The sequence below is a fragment of the Sebastes fasciatus genome, chromosome 10 (genome assembly GCF_043250625.1).
Source record: "Sebastes fasciatus isolate fSebFas1 chromosome 10, fSebFas1.pri, whole genome shotgun sequence".
In the NCBI taxonomy this organism is placed as follows: Eukaryota; Metazoa; Chordata; class Actinopteri; order Perciformes; family Sebastidae; genus Sebastes; species Sebastes fasciatus.
This window is the reverse complement of record NC_133804.1, coordinates 21,843,893-21,870,220: the sequence shown is the minus strand read 5'-3', so window position 1 is coordinate 21,870,220 and position 26,328 is coordinate 21,843,893. Positions and strand designations below refer to the sequence as shown.

Below are 26,328 nucleotides of genomic sequence, written 5' to 3'. Positions count from 1 at the left end.
CTTGACTAAACCCTTAAAAAAGGCATTTAGAGAAGGTAATGAAATGCAGAAACAACACATTACCAGCTCAGGATATTGTTTGGCTACATTCCTAGTCTTCTCCGACTGAGCCTCGGTGGCAGCTCCTACCTTTAAAATTCGGTCGAATTCTGGCATCGTAACCCGAGACTTTGCCCATGAGTTTGTCCAGGAACTCAGAGGGCGGCATCGGGGAGGCAGCTTTCCTCGCCGCAGCTTCTTTCGATGCTGCCAGGCTGAAAAGACAAGAAAAGTAAATTTGGTTATAGAAAGATGCAAAGGCGGAGAGGGTGATGTATGTGACGCTGTGATCGGATTGTAATGAGAAAGAGAACTTTTGACAGGCGGAAAGATGAATGTGAGATTGGATTATAGTCATAATACATCAACATTCTTTTGGACGAGTTGTTGAGTTTCACATCGAAAGCAATTTATCATCTACAGCAGTAGCCTGGCAGTGATACAAGCACCCAGGAGATATAAGGGTTAAAGGTCACAGTAGCCTGACAACAGACTGATCATATAAACTGTCCTCTCTGGACAGAACTACTGCATTGGTCTTTTGTTTTGAAATGGCTCAAAGCAACCCAGATTTATATTAAAGATACCATGAAATGTGCACCAGAACTTTGTCTTTCTTTACTCCTCCTGGACGTTATCCCAGCATGCAATGGGTAAAAGGCAGGACCTGTCCACACCAGGGCTTCAAATAAGATCAATTCACCAACATTTATCTAATTTAATTAAAAAGTGAATAATTAAAAGAGAACTTTTGCAGTCCATTCTGACAGGAGTGTAATGCATTAGTGGTTATTACACACATAGTTATTCAAACTAATGCTCTAATTCACTTAACCAGCTCCGCGTCCTGCTGAGTGCCATATTGATTTTACAATAAGGCCGTGGTATTTGCACAGTTGACTTCTTTACCTTCTTTACCTTATTAAGCCTATGCTCTCTGCATAATGTCAAATCCCCAGTACGGCCTTCAGCCCACAGGCATACAGTGACTCCAGCTTCAACAGTCAATAACTCTCCACACACACAAACACACACACTATATGCACACGGATGATGCATCGAGCCAAAGTATGCAAACAGCCCGTTTACTTAAATTATTGCCGAAGATACATTTTGAAAGAATAGACTGCATTAATAATGAATAGAATAAAGATGAAAGCTCACTAATTGGCTTGGTTGCCTGGTTACCACAAGAAAAGGTATTTGTACTTGTGAGGACCTTCATTAACAAAGCGATTCCCCAACTGTAACCAAAACCTAATATTAACCTCAGTTAGATTTAGTTCTTTGAAAAAGTGAGGAGCAGACGCAAATGTATTTCATTTCCAAAAACTGTTTGAGGTTAAAAACTTTCCAAAAATTGTTCATACCTTCTGGAAATGTCTTGCAAAAATAGGCAATCTAAAGTTTGCAAAAAAAAACTTCACTTTAAAAAGAAATGTTCACTTTCCCAAAAGCTCCTTACTTACCAAAATATCTTTCCAAATATGTCCTGACTTTTAGAAATTGTCCTGGATTTCGAAACAACAATCCTCGCTTTCAAAAAATGACCTGACTCTATAATTGTCCCGACTTCCCAAAAAGGGTCCTCATTTAGCAGAAATGTCTTGACTTTGCAGAATGTCCTCAAACTCAAGGTCTAAAGCTTAAATAGATAGAAGTACAAGAGGGACAACACACACTGACAATCGCTTACATTCCCTCAGATTGGATTTTTATTTTATAAAATGTCTAAAATGCTAACATTGAGTTTATTTCTGTTTGTGATCTTAGCACAAACTTCATTCAGGTGAAACCGTGCGATTGTGTTGCTTTTAGTTCTTCTGTTACAGGCTGCATGAACATGTTAAAGAGGCGAGTCTTTGGGATTTGAAATGAAATACTTTGCTGTTTGAGTTAGATTGAAAGTGAGCTGCCAGTGACTTCATTGTGAGCGAGGACTGAACTGACCCGTGGCCTTACAGTGGAACTGCATTAGCAGCCACTTGTGGTGCGGTGTGTATTTGATTGCATCATTTCTCGCTGCGCCTGGAGAAAGAGCACGGACAGCAGTGTGATCTGGGCTATAAATAAGCTGCTGTGCTGACCCATTTCATCTGACTACAGCCTCACAATGAGACACAGGAAGAACTTTCTAGCCTTTTTACAGAGTCGGTTTTAGTCTAAGAATTAATTATAGTCATCACTAGTCCAATTAAAAAACTTTTGAAAACACATTTTTTACTACTATAATTTAAATTAAAAATGAACTAGTTGCAAAGTTTGGCTAGTTGATTTTTTTTAATGTTCCACATCAGCAACATGATTTAATAACTGCATTACTGTGTAAACTGAAGCTCATTTTAAAAAGACAAACTAGTTTGATCTGATAAAAGTATCTCGTCTGCCTCAGATTCAGAAGTTCACTTTGTTCCTCTTTTATGGACTTTTTTAAACTCTGCTCAACCCACTTGGTTGACGTCCAATTGCGCAAATATGTCTGAATTTTTTGTGAAATATTAAATACATAATATAGATGTGTTGTGCATCATTTATACAGTTTTATGTGCTGGTGCATTATGAATATTTTACTTAATTTAAATATCATAGTTTCAGCATTGGATCTTGTAGCCAGGGAATTTGATAGTTTGAAAAGATGTATGCAAAGTTAAAGAAACCTGAGTAAAAATGTAGGAAAATGAAATGTTAGAATACAAAAAATCAATTAATATGACAGTAAATTATCCTTATTAAATTGGGACTGCAAACAATGTGTCACTTATTTATAAATACAGCTTACTAGTCATTCACTTTGCTGATCAAAATCCTCTTTGAACATTTGAGTCTAAACATGACTCATGAAAATGCATAAATATGTATGAAAAATTGATTCAAAGCCTAGTAGGATTTTTCCCCTGACATGAATGTTTTATTTTGGTTCCGCCTGTTTCAAACTTTTACAGAGTGAAGGAGAAGTTACGGACTGTGTTTATGAGGAATAATTCATCTGGGTGCTGGAACATGTTCACTTTGCAGCACTCAGAAGTCCAGTGAAGCATCAGTCAGTCAGTCTCAGCCGTCAGGATTTCCTCCTCTCAGCTCAGCTCAGCTAAGCTCGTCGTATCAATGATTCAAAACAGGCAACATTATTTCCTGAGAAAGTTGAATGCAGGCTACAGAGTTGAACGACATGAAACAGATTTTTTTTTTTTTTGGTTTGCTCACGTTTTTAGACTTTTTGAAGTCCAAAATCTTTCTTGACGTCCAGTTAGCCCCCTGAGACCCACATAGACCAGCTTTTGTCTTTTTTAGGGGGAGATAGCAGGTCAACAGTAGATGTCACATAGAAGTGATGTACATAATCTGAAAGCTGGGAATCCGTAGATTAATTTGAGATGCAGTTTAGCACTATGTGTCAAGTTCTTCTAGTTATAAATCAGAAATAAACATGAATTAATTAATTATTTAAAATTAATTGTAGGGTCTAGAACATTATGAGTGAAGTATATGATGGCCATTTCCATGCTCTATTATGTCTCATAAGTTGTTGCAGCAATTTTTGGGTTGATACCATTTGTTACACAGATTTGGTGCTAAATTTAACCATTTTTTACCACTCGGGAATTTATAAAAAATTATCAATAATCCCTCCAAAATACCACATTAACACACCAAGACCTTGAGGAACACATAGAAAAAGCCATGCTGCGATTTGCTATCAAAAACGTTTGACATTTTGAGGTTTCTGCAAGAATTGTATTTCTCAGCGATTGGATGGCGACCACTTCTGTTGTGTAAATTGCTCAGAAACCCCCTTATTGTCAATCTACCAAGAAATGCCATTTGGTGTTTGTGGTTGTAAAGTTTCATGAGGCTGTGATTATCCTAGAGAGCACCACAGGTCATTTTATACAGTGAGGTCAAATTACAAAAAAATGGTCTCACTACAATGGTATCAATGTACTCCTTACATTTTTTAGTTTTATATGATATCTGTAGCTTCACTCTACCCCTAAAACTGAACCTACTAGAGCCTCTGAAAGACAGTAAAGTCAGTCGGGATCGCCAGCGATCCTGCGGGTCTCAGAGGGTTAGAGACTAAAACATTTTCCCTAAATGCCTGTACTGTAAGAGCAACACAGAGAGTTAGAAGTGGTAAAAGTGAGAATGCTAATTATTCAGCCATTAGTTGAGTGCGGGGGAGGAGAGCATCGCCGCATTAATCTCTCATAAATTAAAATGACAGACGATATAGTCGATCGCGTTTAAATTCTCACCTTCTAAATGTAAAACCGCTAACCGTGACTTTGAATATGGTAAATCGTGACGTGCGGCATGATAAATAGCGCCATTAGCAATTCATAAACAAGTAATGCAGTCAGCGGCGCTGTCGCTTTATCAGGAAAGTGCTGATCAGAATCACCGTCCGCCGGCGTGCAAACGCAAATTATGGAACGGCCGTGATCGGAAAAAAGAATAAAGAGGGGACAAACCCCTCGTTAGGGAGTAGTTGTCTCATGATGTATGATGTAGTCGTCTACACAAGACACTGGATGACAAAAGTACACACACACATATGAGCAGGTACACACTCTTCTTCAGCAAAACCCTCCACATATACACAAGGCAACACACACATGAATACTGCACACACACACATACATACACCGACCTTCCAAGCAACTCGCCCTCATCAGTGAAAAACATCGGAAAACAAATCATGCAGGGCACCGAGGAGACAGAGGGAGGAGGGAGTGTGTGTGTGTGTGTGTGTGTGTGTGTGTGTGTGTGTGTGTGATGGGAAGAAGAGGAGGAGGAGAAGAAGAGCAATAAATGAATTTTGGCTGCTGTCTCCGTCCACGCTGTTACCAGCCGCTCGGGTCACCCTGCCTGTCAGGTCACTGGCCAAGCTGCCTGCAGAGTCACATGACCTCCTCAACACACACACAACACACACACACACACACACGCACACACACCGGAGGCAGATACCAATGACGGAGCCAGCCATGCAGTCTCTGTCTGTCTGCAGCGTTAAACAGCGACGGCGCTGATGATGATGTTGTAAACGACAATAAATCATCACACTGATAACGACATTATAATGATCGTAAGTGAGGATATTGATGATGGTGCTGAAAGTAAGTTGACATTACACGAATAACATAAATAACACTGTTGTTGTTCTGCGTCTCATGAATGATAATGATGATGTTGAGGAAAACTAACAAGCTAAACGCTGCGAGGAACATCTTGAAAAAAACTTTTTTTTAAAAATACAGTCTCCTAACCTGATGCAGCAAAGTTCATAGCATTAAACACATTATAAGTTAAAGCTGCACTGATCAATATTTTTTCCAGTATATTAACAACGGATCAAATAATGTGCATGTGTAATGTGAAAAAAGAATTATCACTGGATCTCTATGGAGCTTTTCAGTTATTCCTAATGAACAGGCTGTTCTCATACACCGTTCGTAGCAAGACCTATGAAAATGAATGCACTAAAATCCATATATAACTCACATAATTGTGAGCCAGGACCGATGACGTATACACATGTATTAATAACTCGGTTTAATTCATCTATAAGTAAATTTAACAATTACTTGAAAGGTCTTTTTGATGGAAAAAGGTGAGAAAAATGATGAACATGAACACTTTGAACGTGCTATTGTAATGTCTTGCTCAGAAAAACACGCGAACAACTACTGTATATATGTATATGTATATATACTGTATATAACTGATGTTGTTGAAAACTCCTGTAATTGATGTTCTTATAATTTTTGCTTTAAGTGAATAGATGATGTCTCACACTGTGTCCTCAGCTGACAGATGAGGCCGTTGCTCTCTCTGTCTGTCTCTGCTGTAAAATGATGACGGTGATGCTGATGGCGTTGTAATGATCATAAATCATAACACACATAATTATATTAGAACCATCGAGACTGATGATGTTGATGATCAGGCTGAAATACTTAAGATGAACTAATCATAGATCATAAGATCATAAATCAGATCATAACATCATCGTTTTGATGAATGTTACATTGTTACATTACAATGTTGCATTTTGATTAGTTACCTTTTGTTAGATTGTAGCATGCTAAAGACTATTTCTATTTATTTATATGTATTTACATATATTTTTATTTTTTTATTTTTCGTTTGTGGTCATAATGTAGTAAACAAGATACCAATGGTTCTAATGAATGGATAAGCAAAAAACAGCTATATTTACAGATAATCATCTTTGTTTTATTCAACACTGAAACATTTTGGAGGGACAGAGATGCATCCATCATGTTGTGTCTTTACAACATTAAATAATAATTCATGTGCAAGATTTTTAACATGTTTAAGCTACAGTTTGACTTTTTTTATTTGTAAAGTATCCTACACTGAAAGAAGTGCATGAATCCAGCTCTAAATCCAGCGTTGGCACACAATAAGTCACGGAGGGGGCAAACACATTTTAAGGGACTAAAATGACAAACAGTCTTGTAGTGTATGAGAGGTTGTGACTCATTCTGCTGCCTCGTGATTCAGTCTGAGTCCACTGGAAAATGGACAAATCAGGAACGTAATAAACAAGTTGATAGAGGCTTGCTTTGGGCCAATCAGGACGAAGATACATCAAGGTTTTGCAACATTCGTGGCCTTTTAAAGGCTGAAGTTTTGACCTTTAGTTGCTGAACTCCCATTTGGGAATGGGGATAATTTGTCAAATGCCAGTGCACAGAGCCAACATTAGTCACACCTCAAAAGTCAAGTCAGAGGTGTCTGAGATGTCACATTTGACAGTTTTAAAATTGAAAGAAATTTTGCAGAAACACTCTCAACATTGTCAACATCAGCATTTTCCATTCGCAATGTATTATCAGGCAACAGTTTGTATGACATCTTATTAAAAAGTTATTCCTCCTTTTTCGTTTGTTTTCCGAAAAATATCCAGCAACATGGGTCAAACTACGCTCGTTACATGCATACAGTCTTTTCAAAATAAACTTCCGTCTACAGAGGAAACTAGTTAATTAGGTTTAGGGAAAGATCGTGGTTTGGCTTAAAATAACAATGGAAGTGGAGTTACTTAAGTACGTAACTAACGTGACAAATAAATCAAAGTTGGCTTCTGGTTTCATACGTGACACGAACGCCAGTCTCCTGTATGAAAGTCTGATATTTTTTACTCAACCATCCACCTCGACCTCCTCCCTACGCGCCGTTTGCCGCTATTTATTAAATTCCTGGTTCCTTTTTGTAGGTATAGCTACGAACAGTGCATGAGATCAGCCTGACCTTCGAGATTCACCAGAAGATAAATCAGACAGTCCAATCTATTGTTAAACAACAATGGTAGCAGTGCATCATAGATGCTAGAGGAATCATGTGGGACAGAAGTCCAGGAAAAGAAAAATGAAAATAGAGACTAAGGAGAGATGTGAAGTGTCTTTGAAAGGGCAGTTAGACCGAGCCTTCACGTCATCACTGCCGCCGACTCTCTCTCTCTCTCTCTCTCTCTCTCTCTCTCTCTCTCTCTCTCTCTCTCTCTCTCTCTCTCTCTCTCTCTCTCTCTCTCTCTCTCTCTCTCTCTCTCTCTCTCTCTCTCTTTCTGACATTGTGACAAGCTGAGCAGCAAAAGTGCACTTATTCATACTTGTGTCCTCCATGTCCCTCAAATTTGACACACTTTGATTTGAGTGAGGATGTGATATATGAAATGTGATGCTAACATCACAATAAAAAATACATCAGTTCCATTTTAGGAGACTCCTGTGTGTCATCAGCAGACTTCCCTCCAGCTGTCCTTGTTGTGGTGACACAAGGTCACATGTCTGCCGGCCAACGCTGCACTTTATGTCGTCTCTACTCTAAAATAAAAACCTCAAATTGATTTTCTTTTGCCCGAACATGTGACCTGATCTGATCGTTGACACTCAGAATAAAAAGCTAAATCTGCAGAGATTTTGACCTCCTCTAGCTCTACTGACAAAAGCTCAAAATCTGTTCTTTTTTTCATGTACAGTATTTAATAATGGAATTACTGTCCACGTTTTACACAATGAGAGACTATAATTTATACTTTATAAGCAAAAATGACTGTATTATATATAATTGGATTGTATGTAGATGCAAAACACAACACAGTCCAGTAATTGCCAATGGTTATAAATAACCCAAATGTCTAAAGAAATGCTTACAGGCCCACGTTGGACAGCCCTCAGACACATCTACACTCAAACATGATCAGCAATTTGGAGAAGACTTGTGTTGAAATCTTTTCATCAGTGGCAAATGTGCTGACTGATTTAATTTCACAATATTATATTGATAATGCAAAAAAAAAACAGTTCCCCCCTCGAAGGTATATTCAGTTGTAAATAATGTCTGTCCACACTGTGACTGAGCAGAAAGCCAGACTGAGACTTCAGCCCTGAGGCTTTCCTTCTTATACTTTCGCTGAATGAGATTCTATCCACTGAATTAAAAGGTCGGCATATTTGCCCTGAGGTGGAGCTGTTTCAGTACAGACACTGGCCTCAATCAAACACTCAGTGATTCAGTTCGTTAAGGATTAGTTATCAGTGTCTCACTTTGAAAAATTATTTTCATAAAATTATCATTTGATATTTAATTTGCATCCAAAATGAGGAGGGACAGGAGAAGTGTGATGCTGTGCACCATCTGAAATTTTAAACACTAATGAGCCTCTGAAGCACATCAGTTTAGTACTAAAGTGTTCGTATTATGCTTCTTACTAATGATACTTTCTTGCTTCTGTACTAAATTAGTACACAAACAGCAACCTGTTCTCACTCCCAACTCGTCAAATACCAACACCTCGTCAGCGCCCCTCGCCGTCTGATAGCGATGCACCGACCTTTACGAAAAAGTAGCATACTTCAGGTTTAGTTTATGAAGTAATCTTAAGTAAAGTTTGCCAAGTATACTTTATGTAATATACTAATATCAATGTACTAGTAATATACTTGTAAGTGTACTACTTCAATACTTCTTGGGACCAAGTTGGCCCACTTTTTAGTTTATAAAAGTATACCTTTAAGTGTAGTTCAAGTGTAAGAATACATAATATATTTGAGTACATAACTAGTTTACATCTAAGTTATATTTTATAAAACAACTATACTATGAAGTGAACTATATTACAAGTGAACTTAGGTATACTGTTAGTTTACTTTTAGCCCACTTTTTAGTTTATGAAAGTACACCTTAAAGTATTCTCCCAGTAAACTACTAGTTCAATATTTTTTACTGCAACTATACTTGTATGTTTTCTTTAACTTATAGTACTTAGCCAATGATTTAAATGAAATATGTTCTGTGTACTTGTTAGTATAAGTCAAGTATATTTAGATTTTTCTGTATACTTGTCAGTATAAGCCAAGTATACTTAAGTATCATTTTGTAAAGTATATCACTGATAAGTACATAAAAGGTAAACTGAAAGCATACTCTCTTATTTTAAGTTTACTAATAGCACGCTTGAATAAACTTCTTTTTGGTAAGGGGAGGCACTCTTTAGCGTCTTTATGAGACGCATCAGGCTTTCAACTTACTCCAACGTGAACGAATCCACATCATTATTAAACAAACAGAGCAACTGATGGAGTATAAAGAGCGAGAAAGGGTGGAAATATGAGTCAAACAAACACAAGACTTTCACCCAGGAGACCGCTCTTCATGTCCCATGTGAAACCAAGTCAACGTTGACTTATTTTACCGTAGTTTTGTTACATAACTTCTGTACTTTACTATAGCCAGTTACATAACCGGCATACTTATTTTACGTAACAAACTTATTTGAACCCAAACCACAATCTTTTCCTAAACCTAACCAGTAGTTCTATTGCATAAGAAAACCCACGTTAGAAAAGAGACGTTGGAAAAGAGACATGTATGCATGTAACGACCGGAAACTGTACGTTTCCCGTGAACACGGAAGGTTATTTCGAAAAAACACTATGCATTTAATGAGTAGAAACTGACACGCCGTCCCTGTCATGTCCAAAACAGTAGACGCTAGAGAGGTACCTAGAGCGCCATAGTTGGAAGCGTAGGGTCACTGACCAAGCGGCGGTATTTGACGAGTTGGGAGTGATAATGTGTTGCAAACAGTACTGCACTCGTACTTCCACCTGTCCTTGTATGAAGCATTAAGCAGCTCTGAAATATTACTTAAATTGCATTAATTAAAATCCTGAAGAGCATGATTGTGTTAACTGTGAAAACGATCTAAGATTACTGCAACCACTGAGATTAAATCAATAACAGTTGTGATGATTGTGTGTTAACAGATTTCACACTAACTGCTCTCTTGTTGATGAGTCCCTGAGGTCTCACTGTGACTGATGAGAGAAAGTGGAGTGAATTGATGAGAAAGGCAGTTGTCAATTGGTTGTCAGAGCCGAACAACCTCAGGTGTCCCCGGAGAATCAGTATGGACAACCTGGGAGCAACGCACCATCTCTAAACCATCAGCGATCAGATAATGGACCTCTCCCGAAAACTGCAGAGCTCACACGCTCACAGTTGACGCCGATCAATGAGAACACATCAGGATTTTGAGGCCCATCGCACTTCATCCAATTCTTTTCTCTGTGACAGCAAATTAGGTGGATCAGAGATTATCTCAGCACCAATAATTCCCGCTGCGACGTGACGAATCTGAGCTTAATCCTCTTTATGACGATGACAAGTGGGAGTGTGATAGGATCAAGCTCCCGCAAAAAAAAACACATTTCTGTTGTTTGGGCACAGTGCTCGCCGCTAAGATGATACAATAAAGCATAAGACCCATGTGAAATGGCTTTTAAATTAGCTCTGAACAAACACACTGCTGGGCTGATGACGGTGCAATCAGATTAGTCACAGACTGGGATTACACCAGTGTGTCCTCGACACAAGGATAATTTCCCCCGGACGTGTAGAGTGGGACAACACGCCGGGCTGAATTACACTGACTCTGTGAATCTAGAAGGAAGGGTTGGACTCCTACTTGTAGCCCCCTCGACCTCTAAGTGTTGGAGGACCCCGGGGCTCGCTGTTGAACCCCTTCTTGACCCCCTGACCTCGCCCTCTGTGCTTTGTGTATGCACCCTCTTGCCATCCAGTACAGTGCACTCAGCACACTCTATTATAATTAACCCACAGATCCAGCGACTAATTCTAGGAATTTTTATAACTGCATCTGTTTGTTTTTTTATTGGTTTAGGTCGACAATAAAGTTTCTAACTAACAAATTCATAAACTAGAACTACCCACCCCCAGTGTCTATTTGTTTCTGGTAATTTGAACTTTGAAATTTTAATCAAAACTGAACTTCATTTAGGAATATGCCCCGTGAGTATAATATGCAATAAACACAACAAAAATCAAGGTCATAAAATGATGACTGAGCCATCTCCATGACAACTCAGGAAAATAAAGACTACAAAAAGCTACAATGAAAGCTAGTTATTGAGAAGCCCCTTGACTGCCCACCTAAACCTGGTTTCCTGAAGCAGCTCAGTGATTGGTCGCACTGACCAGCTCCCAGGTGTCGTAATGAATAACAGAAAGAGCACTTATAATTCTCAACAACAAGCATCTACAATCCCTGAATAAACAAAGGTTACATTAAATCAATGGAGGATCCAGAGAGGGGAGAATGAGCAGTATAGCATGTTTCATCTGGCAACGTATCCTCATACAACGGTTCGTATCTTACAAAAGGTTATGTTCTCATTTTTTGTGTTTTTCTACAAATGTCCAGCAACGCAACACATTCTCACTCCGGGGTGCGCTGACCAAGCAATCAGTGCCCCTGTGGTGTTTAGGCAACAAAACTACTTGGTTACGTTCAGGAAAAGATCGTGGTTTAGGTTAAGATAAGTAGTAAGTAAATTTGTTATGTAACTTATACAAGCAGCGTTAGTTAAGTACCAAAAGCTCTTTATACTACATCACCTGACTTTTTCAGCGGCAGCCCTGAACGTCCTTCTGTAGCTCACAATGACGTGGTATATATACAAATTATAGTGCATTATTTTTCATAGGTATTTATAGGTAAGTACGAACAGTGAATGAGAACAGCCTGAATCTGGACATTGTACAGCTGAAACCCTCTGTTGCAGCGTTCAGACTCAACCATCACACACATCCTGACACTGTGTCAGTCTTCTATCAAGTGAACTGCGGCTTTTGTTCCCCGATTTGTGATTCGTCTCAGTTTGTGTAACCCTGCCCCCTTGAGTGTTGCTCTCAGATACTAAAAGTGTGGTCGGACCAGAACTATCTAGGCAAGTTTTACTCACACACACTGACGCACACCAGGCTTTCCGTGGTGGTCGGTGCTGCAGCGTTACACGGTGGTTGAGCACAAACCGATTACATTACGTACCCACAGCCCCCACCGTCGTTTTGCTTTTCTTTTTTTTTTTTACTAAAATAAAACCCATTTAGTTCATTTTCACGCCGTGTGATCAATACATAGTCGGACGATGGATGCTACAAACTGAAAGTGAAAGTGTCTGCTCTGTATGGAGTCTCAGCTCAGAGTAGCAGGAGTCAGATTTCACACACGGGATGAGAGAGAGTTGACAGACAAGATGACGGAGGATTTGATGTCGAAGCGAAAAGCAAAAGTGCCTATTTGGCAATATTTTAGATTTAAACTCAATACTATAAGGGAGCCTTTACAGTAATGAGCCCACGTAGCAGCGCCAGGTTGAAACCTGCGGCCCCGTAGCGATAACTCGACCTGAGAGGCCAGACACACAGCCACCCGACGGTAAAGATCAAAGTAAGCACATAATGACTGTCATCTTTTCTTGTAAAATGTCCGCTGCAATCGGTAACACCAGTGTTGTCACAAGTTTGGGAAAATGTCCTCACCGTCTCATCCCTAACGCACACAGGACAGGCAATAATGTGAGTGGGATTTTAAGCAGCTTCAATCAAACACTTTATCATTACCCTCTATCCATGTCTGATCTAACTGAAGCCATGCAGCATACCTCCTTGCCATATTATTTCACAATCCTGTTAAATCAAGAATACAAACAACAAATCAATACTTCCCAAACACAAGGTGAACACCACTCTCTCTCCGTCAAAGTGGAGCAATTTCACAGGTCAAAGATCATTTGGATTATAGAGCCTGCCTTTTGAGGGCAGTAAACAGTCTTAGAGGTGATAAACAACTTGCTCTTTCTACTTCTTAACACCAGTCTAATAATCAGGCAGGTCATGAGTCGTGTGACTTTAGATTATAAACCCTGGCCAGGTTGTAATCCCACAGTTTGAAGCTAAATCACACAAACACACTTCAGTAATATCCACCTCCGTTTTCTCTGCTATTCCACAAAATCCATATTCATCGGGTCACAGAGCCAAACGTCTGCCAACTGTCTGTGCCATTTGCATAAATGCTTGGCTTATAGATCAGATTGGTGCTTTTAAAAGCCCACCTGATTTAATATGATTGCAAACAGTTCACACTGTAAATGAGGCTGGGTCTGTTTCCAGGAATAAACTGAATATACTCTGCCTATAGGCTGACTATAAAAGCAGCAATATCTGACACACCGGCAACAAACATCTCATGATAGCATGAAGCCTAAGATAAGAGTGAAAAATAAGTTCTGCACCGTCTTTTGTTGTGTTATTTCATTTGATTTCTCACCTACAGAGACAGTCTCTCCAGCTGTGGCGACCCAGGAAACGTCTTATCCTATAATATCCGAGTCTGTGGCTTGTAGAAGTCTAGATACAATCTGACAGCTTCAACACCGCAGCAGCTCCTCTCAACAAAGGTACAGTAGCTACTCGGCCAAGCAGGGAAAGCACAGGTGTGGCTAATAACACTAACGATGCCTCTGTGCCATTTAGGCTCCAGTAAACCACACCGGTGCTCCACCATGCACACCAACAGGATCCTGGTCCTGCAACTACTAAATACAATGAAGCAACTTTCCCTGTGACTTGATGCACCTGTGTTTGACAAACTGAGTCTCAAAGGTCTACTGAAGAAGCAAATATATATATATAAAAAGATGCTTTTAGAATGTATACTGTTGTAAACACCTGGAAATAGCACAAGGCAAAATAAGACTTTAGTTTGAAAGAGATGATTAAGACAGAAAGTGAAAGCGAAAAGATGCTTCTATGCCACACAAGCTATTTAATATATTTTTTTTTTAAATGCATACGTCTACGCATAGCGTCCATAGTATTCTGGCATTTACGAGTCCATAAAACAGAGAAATGTGAAAACGCTGCTGAACCTGTTTTAGTCTGAAATTTATGGGATTGCATTTTAGTCTGGTTGGCAGAAACAGAGACTTTTGAAAACGATGATCAGTCACAACGTGTTCTTCCCTGATCTGTCACACCCCTGCTGCACGTAACCCATTTTTACAGAAAAAAACAAACGACACAAGACTTAGTGGTTAATTCAACATGGATAATGAATTACAGACATTGCTGACCTTGTTGTCTATGCTAGCAGCTGTTGTGCAGGTAAAGTCTGCATTTTATAATGCTACTATACTGTGCAGGAGGCAAATCCTGCATCCAGCGGCATTATCAATCTGCTTTCTGTTTACTCTGGGACACGCATGCCCAATGTGAATGTTCATGTGATCTGCGTTTTCAAGCGTGAATATGGACTGAGTATGGATTATTTCTGAAACGGAGCTAAAACGTAGGTCATTAAAACGTAGGCCTGTTAGTGTGGATGTAAGGCCTTAGTCCTTAGTAGGGGTTAACAAAAACCCAGAGCATAACATGTAATAATGTTAGTAATATGAACATTACTTTATTGTACTTTATTATATAAAACCATAATGACTCAAGGGGAAATTCTCCTAATACATTATTCCTGCAACAGAAGCACTTCTTAATTTTTGTGCTCCCTGTGTTGTGTTGTGTTCCAGTCTCGAATATGCTTTTCATCTGGGGTGTTATTCACATTGCTTTCATTGCTATTCAATAACATGTAAACACACACACACACTTTAATAGACTGGAATGGGGCCACTGTGGATTGAAGTGTTTCACAATCGACCATCATAAACGGCACGCAACCGCCGACACATTGGAAAGCCGTCCAAGGCCTTTCCATCTGCTTTCGTTGATAATCTCCCCCCTGAGCGTCCTGTTCTCTGGGTTTCCATGATCAAAGTTTGGATTTGCTTTAATTATTTCGGATCAATGCTGGCCGTGGCTACTTTGGAGACCCGTGGCCAATGCTGAGGCAGCAAAGAAGAAGAAAAAAAAAAACAGCTGAGTCGTCCTGTGCCAGTGTCTAATATGCACACAGCGAGGAGAGGGAAAAGCGAGAGCGAGGTGTGGGCTAATGCAAGGCTCCAATCATTAGCCCTAAGTGTTCCTCATTATGTTCCTAAAGCCTCTGAAGACCTGGATCCCTAATTGATCTCATCCTGGCATTTAGTAACACTCAGGAATGCAAAGGGCTGCTCGTTTCCCTGGCACTAACAGATAGGCTGCCTGGCTCGCCCGGCAAACATTCGCTCATCACTACAAATGAAGGCCTGATACTCGGATGGCTGAGCTGCGTCACACACTCCACTGCTCCAGTATCAGCAGAAACCACCACAGAAAAGGTCACACTTTCACGTTCACGGGGCAAAAAGTCAAACTCCCTCGATCTGATTTTTTTAAAGCAATATTGGTCCGTTCAGGAGTGATTTTACTGAAGTATTTGCGGAGCAGATTATCAGGTAAACACTCAGTCTGGGCTTTATGTTTGTGGTGGCTGCAGAGGTTCGTATTTTCTGCTCCTGCTGGCTGTGTTGTGCCAATATTTTCAACGAGCTGCAAACTCAGTTGTTTGCTCTTCAAAATCTGCTTTCTCACCCAGAATGCATTGGAAGAATGTCCACATAGTCTCACATGAATCACAGTGTCCGTGGTAACATTTTCTTTAAATTGATCATAAAAATCCACAAAGAAATTTAATTAAAATGTACCAAGAAATGAATCCACCCACGAGCTGCGGGGCTATTATTAACCCTTGTCCCTCCCACTGCTGTGTACAGCACAGCAGTAAATATTACCTGGCTGTGTGGTAAAACACATTCAATTGGGAATATAGAACATGTGAAGATGAAATGAAATAATCAAGATGTTGTTGTCTCTTCAAGACAGGGCCACAAGAACACGTATAAAGCAAACGTGATCTCATGGGAATGCGTATAACTAGCACACCGATTTGAAGGACATCTTGCATGACATGTCTATACCCCTTTTAAGCTTTTTGTTCGTCATTTAACCCCGTTTTCATTCCCAACTCGTCACACACACGGTCGAGTTTTAAACATGTGGTTAACATTGTGAATTCAGACAAAACTACTTGGTTATGGAAAAGATCATGGTTTGTGTTAAAATAAGGATGTCTGTTACATAACTTAAGTTATGTACATACATTTAGTCAATGTAAATAAGTCAACTTATTTGACTTTTAGTTTCACATCAGTCTCCTGGGTGAAAGCCCTGTGTTTGTTTGACCCATCCATCCACCCTGACCTCCTACCTACATAGACTTTCTTGTTCTATATAGTACGTCACCTGACTTTCAGAGCACTTGCTCTGAGCGTCTATTGCTACAGCGTGAAATGACGTGCGAAAAATAAATAAATGTGTAGCAATAATATGCAAAATGACTTCATTAATTTGGTGAGAACAGTCTGAATAAAGCAGGACCCACCTTAAAGAAACAGTTCAATATTTTGGTAAATATGCTGATTCTTTTCTTCCGAGAGTGAAATGAGAAGATTAAATTCCCCCCTCAGGTCTGTACGTTGAATATGGAGCTGTAGTCAGGAAGCGTTTAGCCTAGCTTAGCATAAAGACTGGAAGCAGGTGGAAACAGCTAGCCTGGCTTGGCCCAAAGTTCAAAGATGCTCCTACCAGCAACTCTAAAGCAAACTGCTCAACAAGTTGTATCTTGCATCTTCCATCCGATACTTAAAACACAGGCTTTAGTCTCTGTAAAAGGCACAATCAAACCTGTTTGCAAATTCACTATGATGACTTCAGGAAGTCACTGCACCAGCTTGTTCGCCAATAAATAATTATAGCAAGTAAGATAGGCATATGTTTTACACTCAAGGCTAGCTGTTTCCCCCTGCTTCCAGGCTTTATGCTAAGCTAGGCTAATTGCCTCCTGAATCCAGCTCTGTACTTTATGCATAGACATTGATATTGATCTTCTCATGTAACTCTCAGAAAGAAAGTCAATAGCGAAAGCCTCTGGGACTCCTGACGTTCAGGATAATCCAACCTTGTTCCTAACTGTTGTACACTTTGAGTGTTGAGCCAAGTTTGAATTGGAGTTAGAAGGGAGGACGCGTGTCTCTGGCACAGAACACAGGGCTGTTGATGGACGCAGTATTTTTTTCTTGTTGCAGGGACTGAACCTGTGACATTTATTATTGTTGAAACCTTTTCGGCATTTAGCTGAATCTCTGACTACACTGAAACTTTGATAAGGATGCATGAATTAAGATTAAGAAGGTAAACGAGACATTTTAACCTGAATAATAACCTTGTAATCAAAAAATCAAGCTACACTTCATACAGCTGCTGTGCAGGTTTGGGTCGTCCAGGTTGAACAAAGCACTAACAGGGTTGAGGGTTTGGGGTTTGATTCCCATTGGGACCCGCTGTGTTAAAAAATGCATGTAGTCCTGGTGCTGTAAGCCATTCTGGATACTCTCCACCAACTGTAATAAGTTTCATGGGATATTAAAGCTTCTAAAATTAAAAAGCTTTGAGGGCAAGTTGGAAATGAAATTTGAAGTCTATATTTAAATTCCCAAATTTGCACAGTTTCAGTCCCGCAGGGCTGCAGCTCGCTCAGAGATGATTCATCAGCATGTTCCATATTTAATCGTCCACATTTGTAATGAGAAAACATTTAATAATATCTGTAAACAACAAGTAAATACATAATGTGTCCGGATTCATTTCTTATATTCTCTTTATTCTGTTTATCACTGTCATTGTTGTGATTCTAAATTGTTTATTTGACCTTACATAATATTTTAGTGGTTTTTTTTGTGATTTATATTAAGTTTACTTTTCAGAGTTTGATTTTTTTTAAATTGGAATTTGTGTTGCATCTTGAATATTAATATCTGTACTACACCACAGAGCAGTAGCATGAGTAGGCAGGTGCAACTTCTAGTTCATTTAACCATTGTATTATTACTCCAACTTAATCTCATGGGAAAGGAAAACCTTTGAAGCACATTTCTGCATGTCATGATAACACATTTTAGGCTTTTTGCGTGTCATTTCACGTCATGTCATCAGCGTTATGTTTAGGCAACAAAACCACTTACTTAGGTTTAGGAAAAATATCATGATTGGGCTTAAATTAAGCACGTAAACTAAGTAAAATATATACATAAACAACGTAACAGAAGTACGGAAAACACGTCACAAACATCAGTCACGTAACTTTAAAATAACTCAACAACACTTTGGGACACGAACACCGGTCTCCTGGTTGAAAGTCCTGTGTGTCTTTTTTAAATTTATACAGAACTAAAGCATGTAACTCATTATTAAAATGTATATTCTTTCATCCTAGGCTGTGAATTGAGTAATTAAACTCTAAGAATTAAAGTCATTTTTTTCTGCTCAAATCTGTCATTTCTTGTATCAGTATAGGTTTTAAATGAATGACAAGTGAATTCAAGATATGACAAGTATCAAGGTTAAACAACAAAAAAAAAACATGACCTGATTCTCATAAACTCGCTGCCAAAAGCAAAGTCTACAGGAGAAGGAAATGTCCCCAAACAAGTTTCACTCAATAACAGTTTTTACATTTTAACAATGCTGAAATCTGGCAGGATGACGTATGGTATTGAACAAACAGGAGGATCATTAAGTTGATTGTCTGTACGAAAACACTTTAACTGAAATTAGAAAACGTCTCTTCCCTCTGTCTCTCCCTCTTTCTCTCTCTAAACAGCTTCAAAACAACAACAAAACAGAGTTACACATCTGTCTTGTGTTGCTGTCCGACTCCACTTTAATTACAGAAATGTACTGTAGCGCCAAACATTTCCAGGAATTCACTTTCTGCGTAACTGAGTTACAACGCTGAGGGCGCATTGATAATATACTCTGTTATTTATGGTGCAAATCTGTCTCTGTCTGCTAATCAATAATGTATTATCATACATCAAGTTTTGGAAATGAACCTGCCCAGAAGTTAATTATTGTAGAGATGGTAGCGAACTCCACCAGAGCAGTCGATGGTTTTTCATTAGAGGAGTTGGGAGATTGATCACAGAAAAATATATATATATGTGTTATGATTTGTTATGATGGGAGATGTGAGTGATAAATATCGTCCGGGCACCTGCAGAACAAATGAAACAGCCCGAGGACAGCTTCATAAATAACACAGTCGCTTTAATTTGGCTGAACCAGGAGTGTATGCTAACTGACACTGGATGATTTCTGAGAGGGGCAGCTGGCAGAGGAGTGTGCTGAGCTCTCCACCTTCCTGTAGAGTCCTTCAGCAGCACTATAAATCCCAGCCAGCTCCAGAGGCTCCGTTCTGGAGCTGACCCTGATCCCTGAACTCTGACCCCTGACTTTCATTTTTCCCTCTGGAGATCAGAAGAACATTACTAGTTTGACTAATGAAGAAAGTCTTTGTTCACCGCCCACAAACTAAAACTCCTTTTATCATCCTGTTATCATCAACCTGGGATGCTCAATACACTTTAATTGCCATTATCTAATGAAAGGAGTTACTGTTTTTGTTTGACCAACTTTCCCTCACTTTTCCTGCTGCTATACATGCATTCATTATTTTGTAACTTTCCCAGAAAGCCATTTAACAACAACATATAGCAGCATTAAATGTAGCTACATATTATTATCATGCATGTACCTCAACATGTTGCATTGCATTCTGGTCTTTTAGGAGCTGCTGACTGTAGTAAAATATTTTTTTGCCATATTTGAGAAAACAAACAGGTTGTTGTTTCTAATAAAAAGATCAGTTGTGGTTGCTAATTAGGGCTGGGAAATTTCAATTAAACCATATCATGATGATGTAAACATAAATTAATTATAAATTCAGTTGTCCAAATTAATGACTCAAGCAAGATATAAGATATTAATAAGATCACAAAAAAGAAAGAAGTCAAGACAGTCAAGTCTCAGGTCTTCAGTTTTGTGACTCGACTCACAATAACTGTGATATCATATAAAGCAGCAACAGTGCTCTGTGTTCCCCTGTGAAAAACACCAGAGAAACACTTTTTTTCACGTTCAGGTTTGACCTTGTGCTTCACAAAAACAAGCCAGAACAGAGGCTCTTTTCTTTTTCATTATGTTCGAGGTCGAACTTACAATCTGGTTGTAGCAAAACAGAGGCAAGCCTGAGACGTGACCATAAATACTGATGACAGCCAACACTGAGTCACAACACTTATCCAGCTAATGAATGCGCACAGTTGGAAATGTTACACCGGAGTGAAATATCACTCAAGGTAACATGACATTCCAGTAAGTCATTCTGTTTTTTGTCTGACTGTCTACGTGAAGGCTGACCTTTTATTTAATGAACAAACCGCCGGGACCTTCAGTCGTTTCTAAGTCACTCTGTTCTCTGTAAAAAGTCAATTGTGTTCCAGGTTCAATCCTGCCAGGTCAGGATAAGGACTTTTATTTAATATCAAGACTCAACCAGCGTCTGACATCCAGGGCTTCTTTACTTGAAATAATTTAGAAAAGCGGACGAATGACCTTCTCTAAATCGCCAAATTTCAACATCAATTTATTTCACGAACTGGTAGAGTCGGATTTAATTTACCCTGTGATGTGAAGACGTGTGTGTGTTTCCAGTGTAGCGGTGTGTAGAGAGCCCCACATGCAGCTGCGTTTTCAAGGCCATCTCAAGGTTACCTTCCAGCAGCCGACAGGTAAACGACTACCGACACAACTGAATATTCACCCTGCTGATAGAGATTACAGATTACATCGTCCCTATAGATCGTGCATACATTTTCCCCTTGAACAGATACTTGATGGTGTTGCACTTTAAGATCTGCGCCCATATTCCAAGCCCAGAGGTGAAATGTTTCGATTACGTGTTTATATGGACCGCTCGCTGTTTCCACTTGAGAGAATAAAGACTTTTATTGAATATAGAAATCCATAAAGGAAAAGGTCACTCTCTATACATACTGTATTGTTCGGATGAAGATGAATACTGAGGGGGCTGTTGTATGCTTGCGTGCATAGTAACGATCTGTGCAAGCACCCAGAAATGAGAGGGGCAATCAATCTGCGTTATCACGGGGATGTGAAATGAACAAAGCACCTGATATAAAGAGGAAAGGAACGTTCGTTTTATTTCTGCGGCGAAGCTGAGCTCTCGGAAACCTGGAGAAGATGCTTTATTTGTTGCGGTTGCACTGCGACAAACGAAGCTGCAAAAGCACACAGAGTCTCGACGTAAATCACCTCCGATGGCGGGTTTTAAAATGAAGAAATAAAGTCTTCTCTTTTTCCACTCCTGCACAACAGTGAGATAATAAATTCAGTCCATAATTGGATCTAAATCAATGAATATAAATTTCCCCCAAGAGGAATTTGTGGCAAACCGTACATATGCTCCAGTTTTAGCATCAACCTCTTTTGTCTGAAAAAAACACATCATATACATATATACATGTACACACACATCTGGAAACATCCAGGCAAACACACATCATGTTGCAGAGGAGAGCTTTCCACAAAGCTTCCTGTACTAACTTAAAAAAAAATTCTGCTGTTCCTACAACAACCTCCAGCCCGGCAGAAAAGCAATACGGCAGACATGTCACTGGCTGTTCAAGGGCCTGTCAATCATCTTGACTGACTGATTGGTATTCCCTGACGGTCATGGCTTGTGCGTTGGCATTCTCTAAACGCAACGCTGGCCGGTTTGATTAATCATTCCTGCCTGAGCGGTCGATAAAAGCAGACGATGTGCTCGAGGACTGAGGAGCACGTTGTGCACCTCCAATCTGTTCCTGTGCTTTGATTCTGGCTCAGATAAGGACGGTGAAATCGTATTATAGAATTATATACAGTAACAATGTCTAAGTCAACGATACTGAGGTTCTGAGCTCATCAGAAGCTGAACGTATCATCACTGATATTTCCTTGTTTAGTTAGCTTGCCTGTTTATCTCACTGTCTGGTGTCCAAGATGACTTCCTAATTCACTCATTCACTGTTCCTTAAAGATGTAGTTTAGTATACTGTGATTTACACGTCTATCAAAGACAAAGCATGCTTTGAAGGATTGTTAGCAAAAAGTAATGCACATGCTATGGGCCAGTAGTCACCAACTTAAATATCACTTTGCTTGAGAGCCAAAATCCACCAACAAATACAATGCATTTCCTGTTGCTTTGCATTAAAACAAGGGCTGTCAATTGATTAAAATATTGAATCGTGATAAATCGCAAATTAATCGCACATTTTTTATCTGTTCAAAATGTACCTTAAAGGGAGATCTGACAATTATTTAAAACTCTTATTAACATGGGAGTGGAAAATATGCTGCTTTATGCAAATGTATGTATATATTTATTATTGGAAATCAATTAACAACCCAAAACAATAACAAATATTGAAACCCTCACAGGTACTACATTTAGTGTAAAAACTATGCTCAAATCATAACATGGCAAACTCAAGCCCAACAGGCAACAACAGCTGTCAGTGTGTCAGTGTGCTGATTTGACTATGACTTGCAAGGGACCTCATTGAAAATGGCCATGACAGTTTTTCCCTCAACAAAATTTAGCGCAAGTTTGGAGCGTTATTTAACCTCCTTCGAGACAAGCTAGTATAACATGGTTGGTACCAATTGATTCCTTAGGTTTTCTAGTTTTATTTGATACCAGTATCTCCACTCTAGCTTTAAAACTGAGCCCGCTAAAAATCTTAAGTTGCGTTAATGCGTTAAAGAAATTAATGGTGTTAAAAACTAATTTGCATTAACACGTTATTATTGCATTAACTTTGACAGCCCTAATTAAAACAATTCCTGTTATTCACCTCAAAGCTTTTAATGCAAAACAGCAGGAAGTGATTTGAATTAGTAGTAATTTTTAACACATAAGATGCAGTCTGAGTACGGCTCGAGGACAGCCTCTGACTCAAGAAAATTAACAAATTAGGTTTCAACTGAACCTTTGCTATGGACGCTACATATTTTGTACTATTGTGAGGATTTTTGAGGTCACTACAGTGGATGCACTACGTGGATATTCATTGTTCGGCTAACTGAGCTGCTGGTTTGCTAACAGTTCAGCTTAACTGAACTGAATTTTCTCAAGCTCCAACTCAGAGTATTGACGATAAACATATCACTTCAGACTATTTACTTTACTTAAATCATTAGTCATTCATCTCATATAACAATTTCTCCCAATAATCTAATGAAAAAAACCTGCTGAACTGATGAAATTTCACCTTTTCCAAAACAAATTAACTTGCTATAGGAAAACTTTAAATAATCAATTGTCTTGTTGGTGCACAGATATGTCTTATTCTGTCTCAGTTGACATATTGAAAGCTCATTTCTAAAAACAGGAAACCATTTCATCACGTTGGCTGAAAATGTCTCTTGTGTTATGAGATTCAAAGACTGAATTTGACACTAACTCTAACACACTATCCCTTACAGGTGTATTTGAGTGATTTGATCTCATATTTGGCCTACTGATTTGGAGTAGTTGCTGCTCTTATCCCCGGTGATTAGTCTGGTAATGTGACAGCAGAATAAAGTAGTTTCTTAGATCATCTAAAGTGACCGACATAGTAAAGTATTAAGAGTAGGTTTAAGATTTTGACGCTTATAGGGTGAGATAACCTCTGTAATGATTTGACGCTAAATTGAATTGAAATTGAATCAAAGAAAGAGGTCAAGGGTCAGTTTCACTTGTTTCTCTGGAGTTCTTCAAACTAGTGACAGTGTTTTAAAATATGGTTCTTCATAAAGTCATATACCACTTGATAGTTAAGGACTTGGGATATGCTGGAAACAAGGGAAACTAACTACCTCACCTTCTTTGTACTTTCTCTCATCCATCTTGACAGAATTCACAGATTTAAACCAGAATACCAGATTAAAGGTTTTGTCGAGGGTGAACATTATCCTGCAGGTCCAATCTCAATCTAAATTCTCCGCTCTGCTCTCCTGCGTCTTTGATGAATAATAGGAGCGGGGACAGTGGGAGAAGGGAGAGATATGTGCTAGCATTAAATGTATATTCATCAGGTCTGGCCCCGGCCATTGACAGGCTAATCAATGTTTAGTAATAAGGCTGAATGTGGAATGAGGTGTGGGGGGTCTGGGTCGGGACGGTGGGGAAAGAGATATCAATTAAGCAGGGAGCTGCGGAGTCCAGGCCCGAGGAGCTGAGATGGCAATATCCCGACTCTGGTTCATTAACTAAACAGTGTGTGCTGAATGCAAAAACTCCAGCAGCCGCCCCCTCCAACACCACCAACCATCCCATCTGTAAACGGCTGCCTTATTCAATGGAAATGAGGGAGTCGCTGCAGCAGGTAGAAAAACGCCTTTGATAGTCCACATAATGAAATACCTCCGAGGCCGTGCAGGGAAATAATATCCACACACGTGATGCAATAAAGCGAAACGTGCCGGGTGCCCTGCAGGTTGGAAATGCAAAACAGGACCAAAACACATTACCAAATTATATTGTGAGAGATTTGCATACAATATGCATTCAGTGCAAATTGGGAGAAACAGTGGGTAAAAGTAAATAGGCTCATTCCCAGTATTCCCAATATGGAAAACAGAAAATAATAATTTTGTTTGTCAAACATCTGGAGGATTTGTAGCAGTGCAGCTTTGCCAACGACGGTTGCAAGTTAAATCTTACACGTCAAAAATGATGGATTTGTGTTAGTTTCCTCATATTAACAGTGGTGAACAGAAAGTACAAGTTTATGGTACTTTTCCTTAAGAATTTAAATATCGTACTTGTTGTACTGATTCTGACGGTTTGTGGTTACTTTGCAGTTGTTTTACATACAAAACATATGATAATGTATAATACTGGTTATTTTATTGGACTCCCAGCACCTTTTTACTTTCATCATTGTTCCTAGAGGTATACAAGTAATGTATATTTTTAAACAAATTGTAATTTCTTTTATTTTATGGTTTTATTTTCTGTATTTAATCATTTCAGTACTATCTGTATACCAATTTGAACCTGGTTACATTAAAGCTTAACTCTATGAAAATGCATCATCAATCATACATTTACTACTCTTGTATTTTCATACAGTTTACCAACTTGCAAGGGACAGATTTAAAAAAAAAAAAAAAAAGGTCAAAATTGATGCATCAGGGCCGGAGAAAATGTGACTTTCACTCCCTATGTGTCACGCACCAAAAACTCTGGATCCTACAATTCCCATCCTGCCTGCCTGTTCAACACTTACGTCTTTCAAACTCTACAACCCCCATTTTTAGCATTAAAATGCTTCTGATGTGTTGATGCGTCAGAAATAATGATCCAATAACAAAATATATATTCTAATATAATAACGCACTGAAAGGGCAATTTTGCACACATACTAGTACTTTTAATACTCAATCTTTTACTTAAATAAAGGAACTGAATACTTCTTCCATCCCTCTGTATCAATCATCATGTAAAAATAGAAGTTAGAATGAAATGTTGAGTCTTTATGAAATTAATAATTCACATGCTTCCTGAACCCAGAGAGCTCAACAAACCCCAAACCTGCTGCTATAATTCATGATCCCAGGAGAGCGATTTAACGCCTGTGAAGGGCAGTGACATCTGACGCTTTTCCACTCTTTATTAAATGCATTCACCTTGTTGATGATGCATTTGGCGTCCTATAGTGGCCCGGAGCCAAATACCTCCCGAATCCAACTTCCCCTCTACAGATCTATCTACCACAGTCCTCTGATGATGCAAGACATGTCTGCAAAACAACCTTAAAGGGGACATATCATGCTCATTTCCAGGTTCATACTTTTATTTGGGGTTTCTAGAGCATGTTTACATGCTTTAATGTTAAAAAAACACATTATTTTTTTGTCATCCTGTCTGTCTGAATATAACTGTATTCACCCTCTGACTGAAAAGCTCCGTTTTAGCGCCTGTCTCTTTAAGAAGCCCTTTCGGCTCTGATTGGCTTGTTAGAAAATATGGTGCTTCTATGCAAAGGTAGTTCTCAAGCTGTGGGTGGT

At 39.1% G+C, this 26,328-nt stretch overlaps 1 protein-coding gene across 4 annotated transcripts in view; it reads right to left on the bottom strand.

Moving 5' to 3' along the window:
• The window catches only part of glra1 (glycine receptor, alpha 1), a 122,258-nt gene that overhangs the window by 92,835 nt on the left and 3,095 nt on the right, over positions 1 to 26,328 (bottom strand). For all 4 annotated transcript variants that reach the window (XM_074649009.1, XM_074649010.1, XM_074649007.1 and 1 more), the window contains exon 2: positions 130 to 254. In XM_074649009.1, the coding sequence (XP_074505110.1) occupies positions 130 to 254 (125 nt within the window). The remainder of the gene's footprint in view (positions 1 to 129; positions 255 to 26,328) is intronic.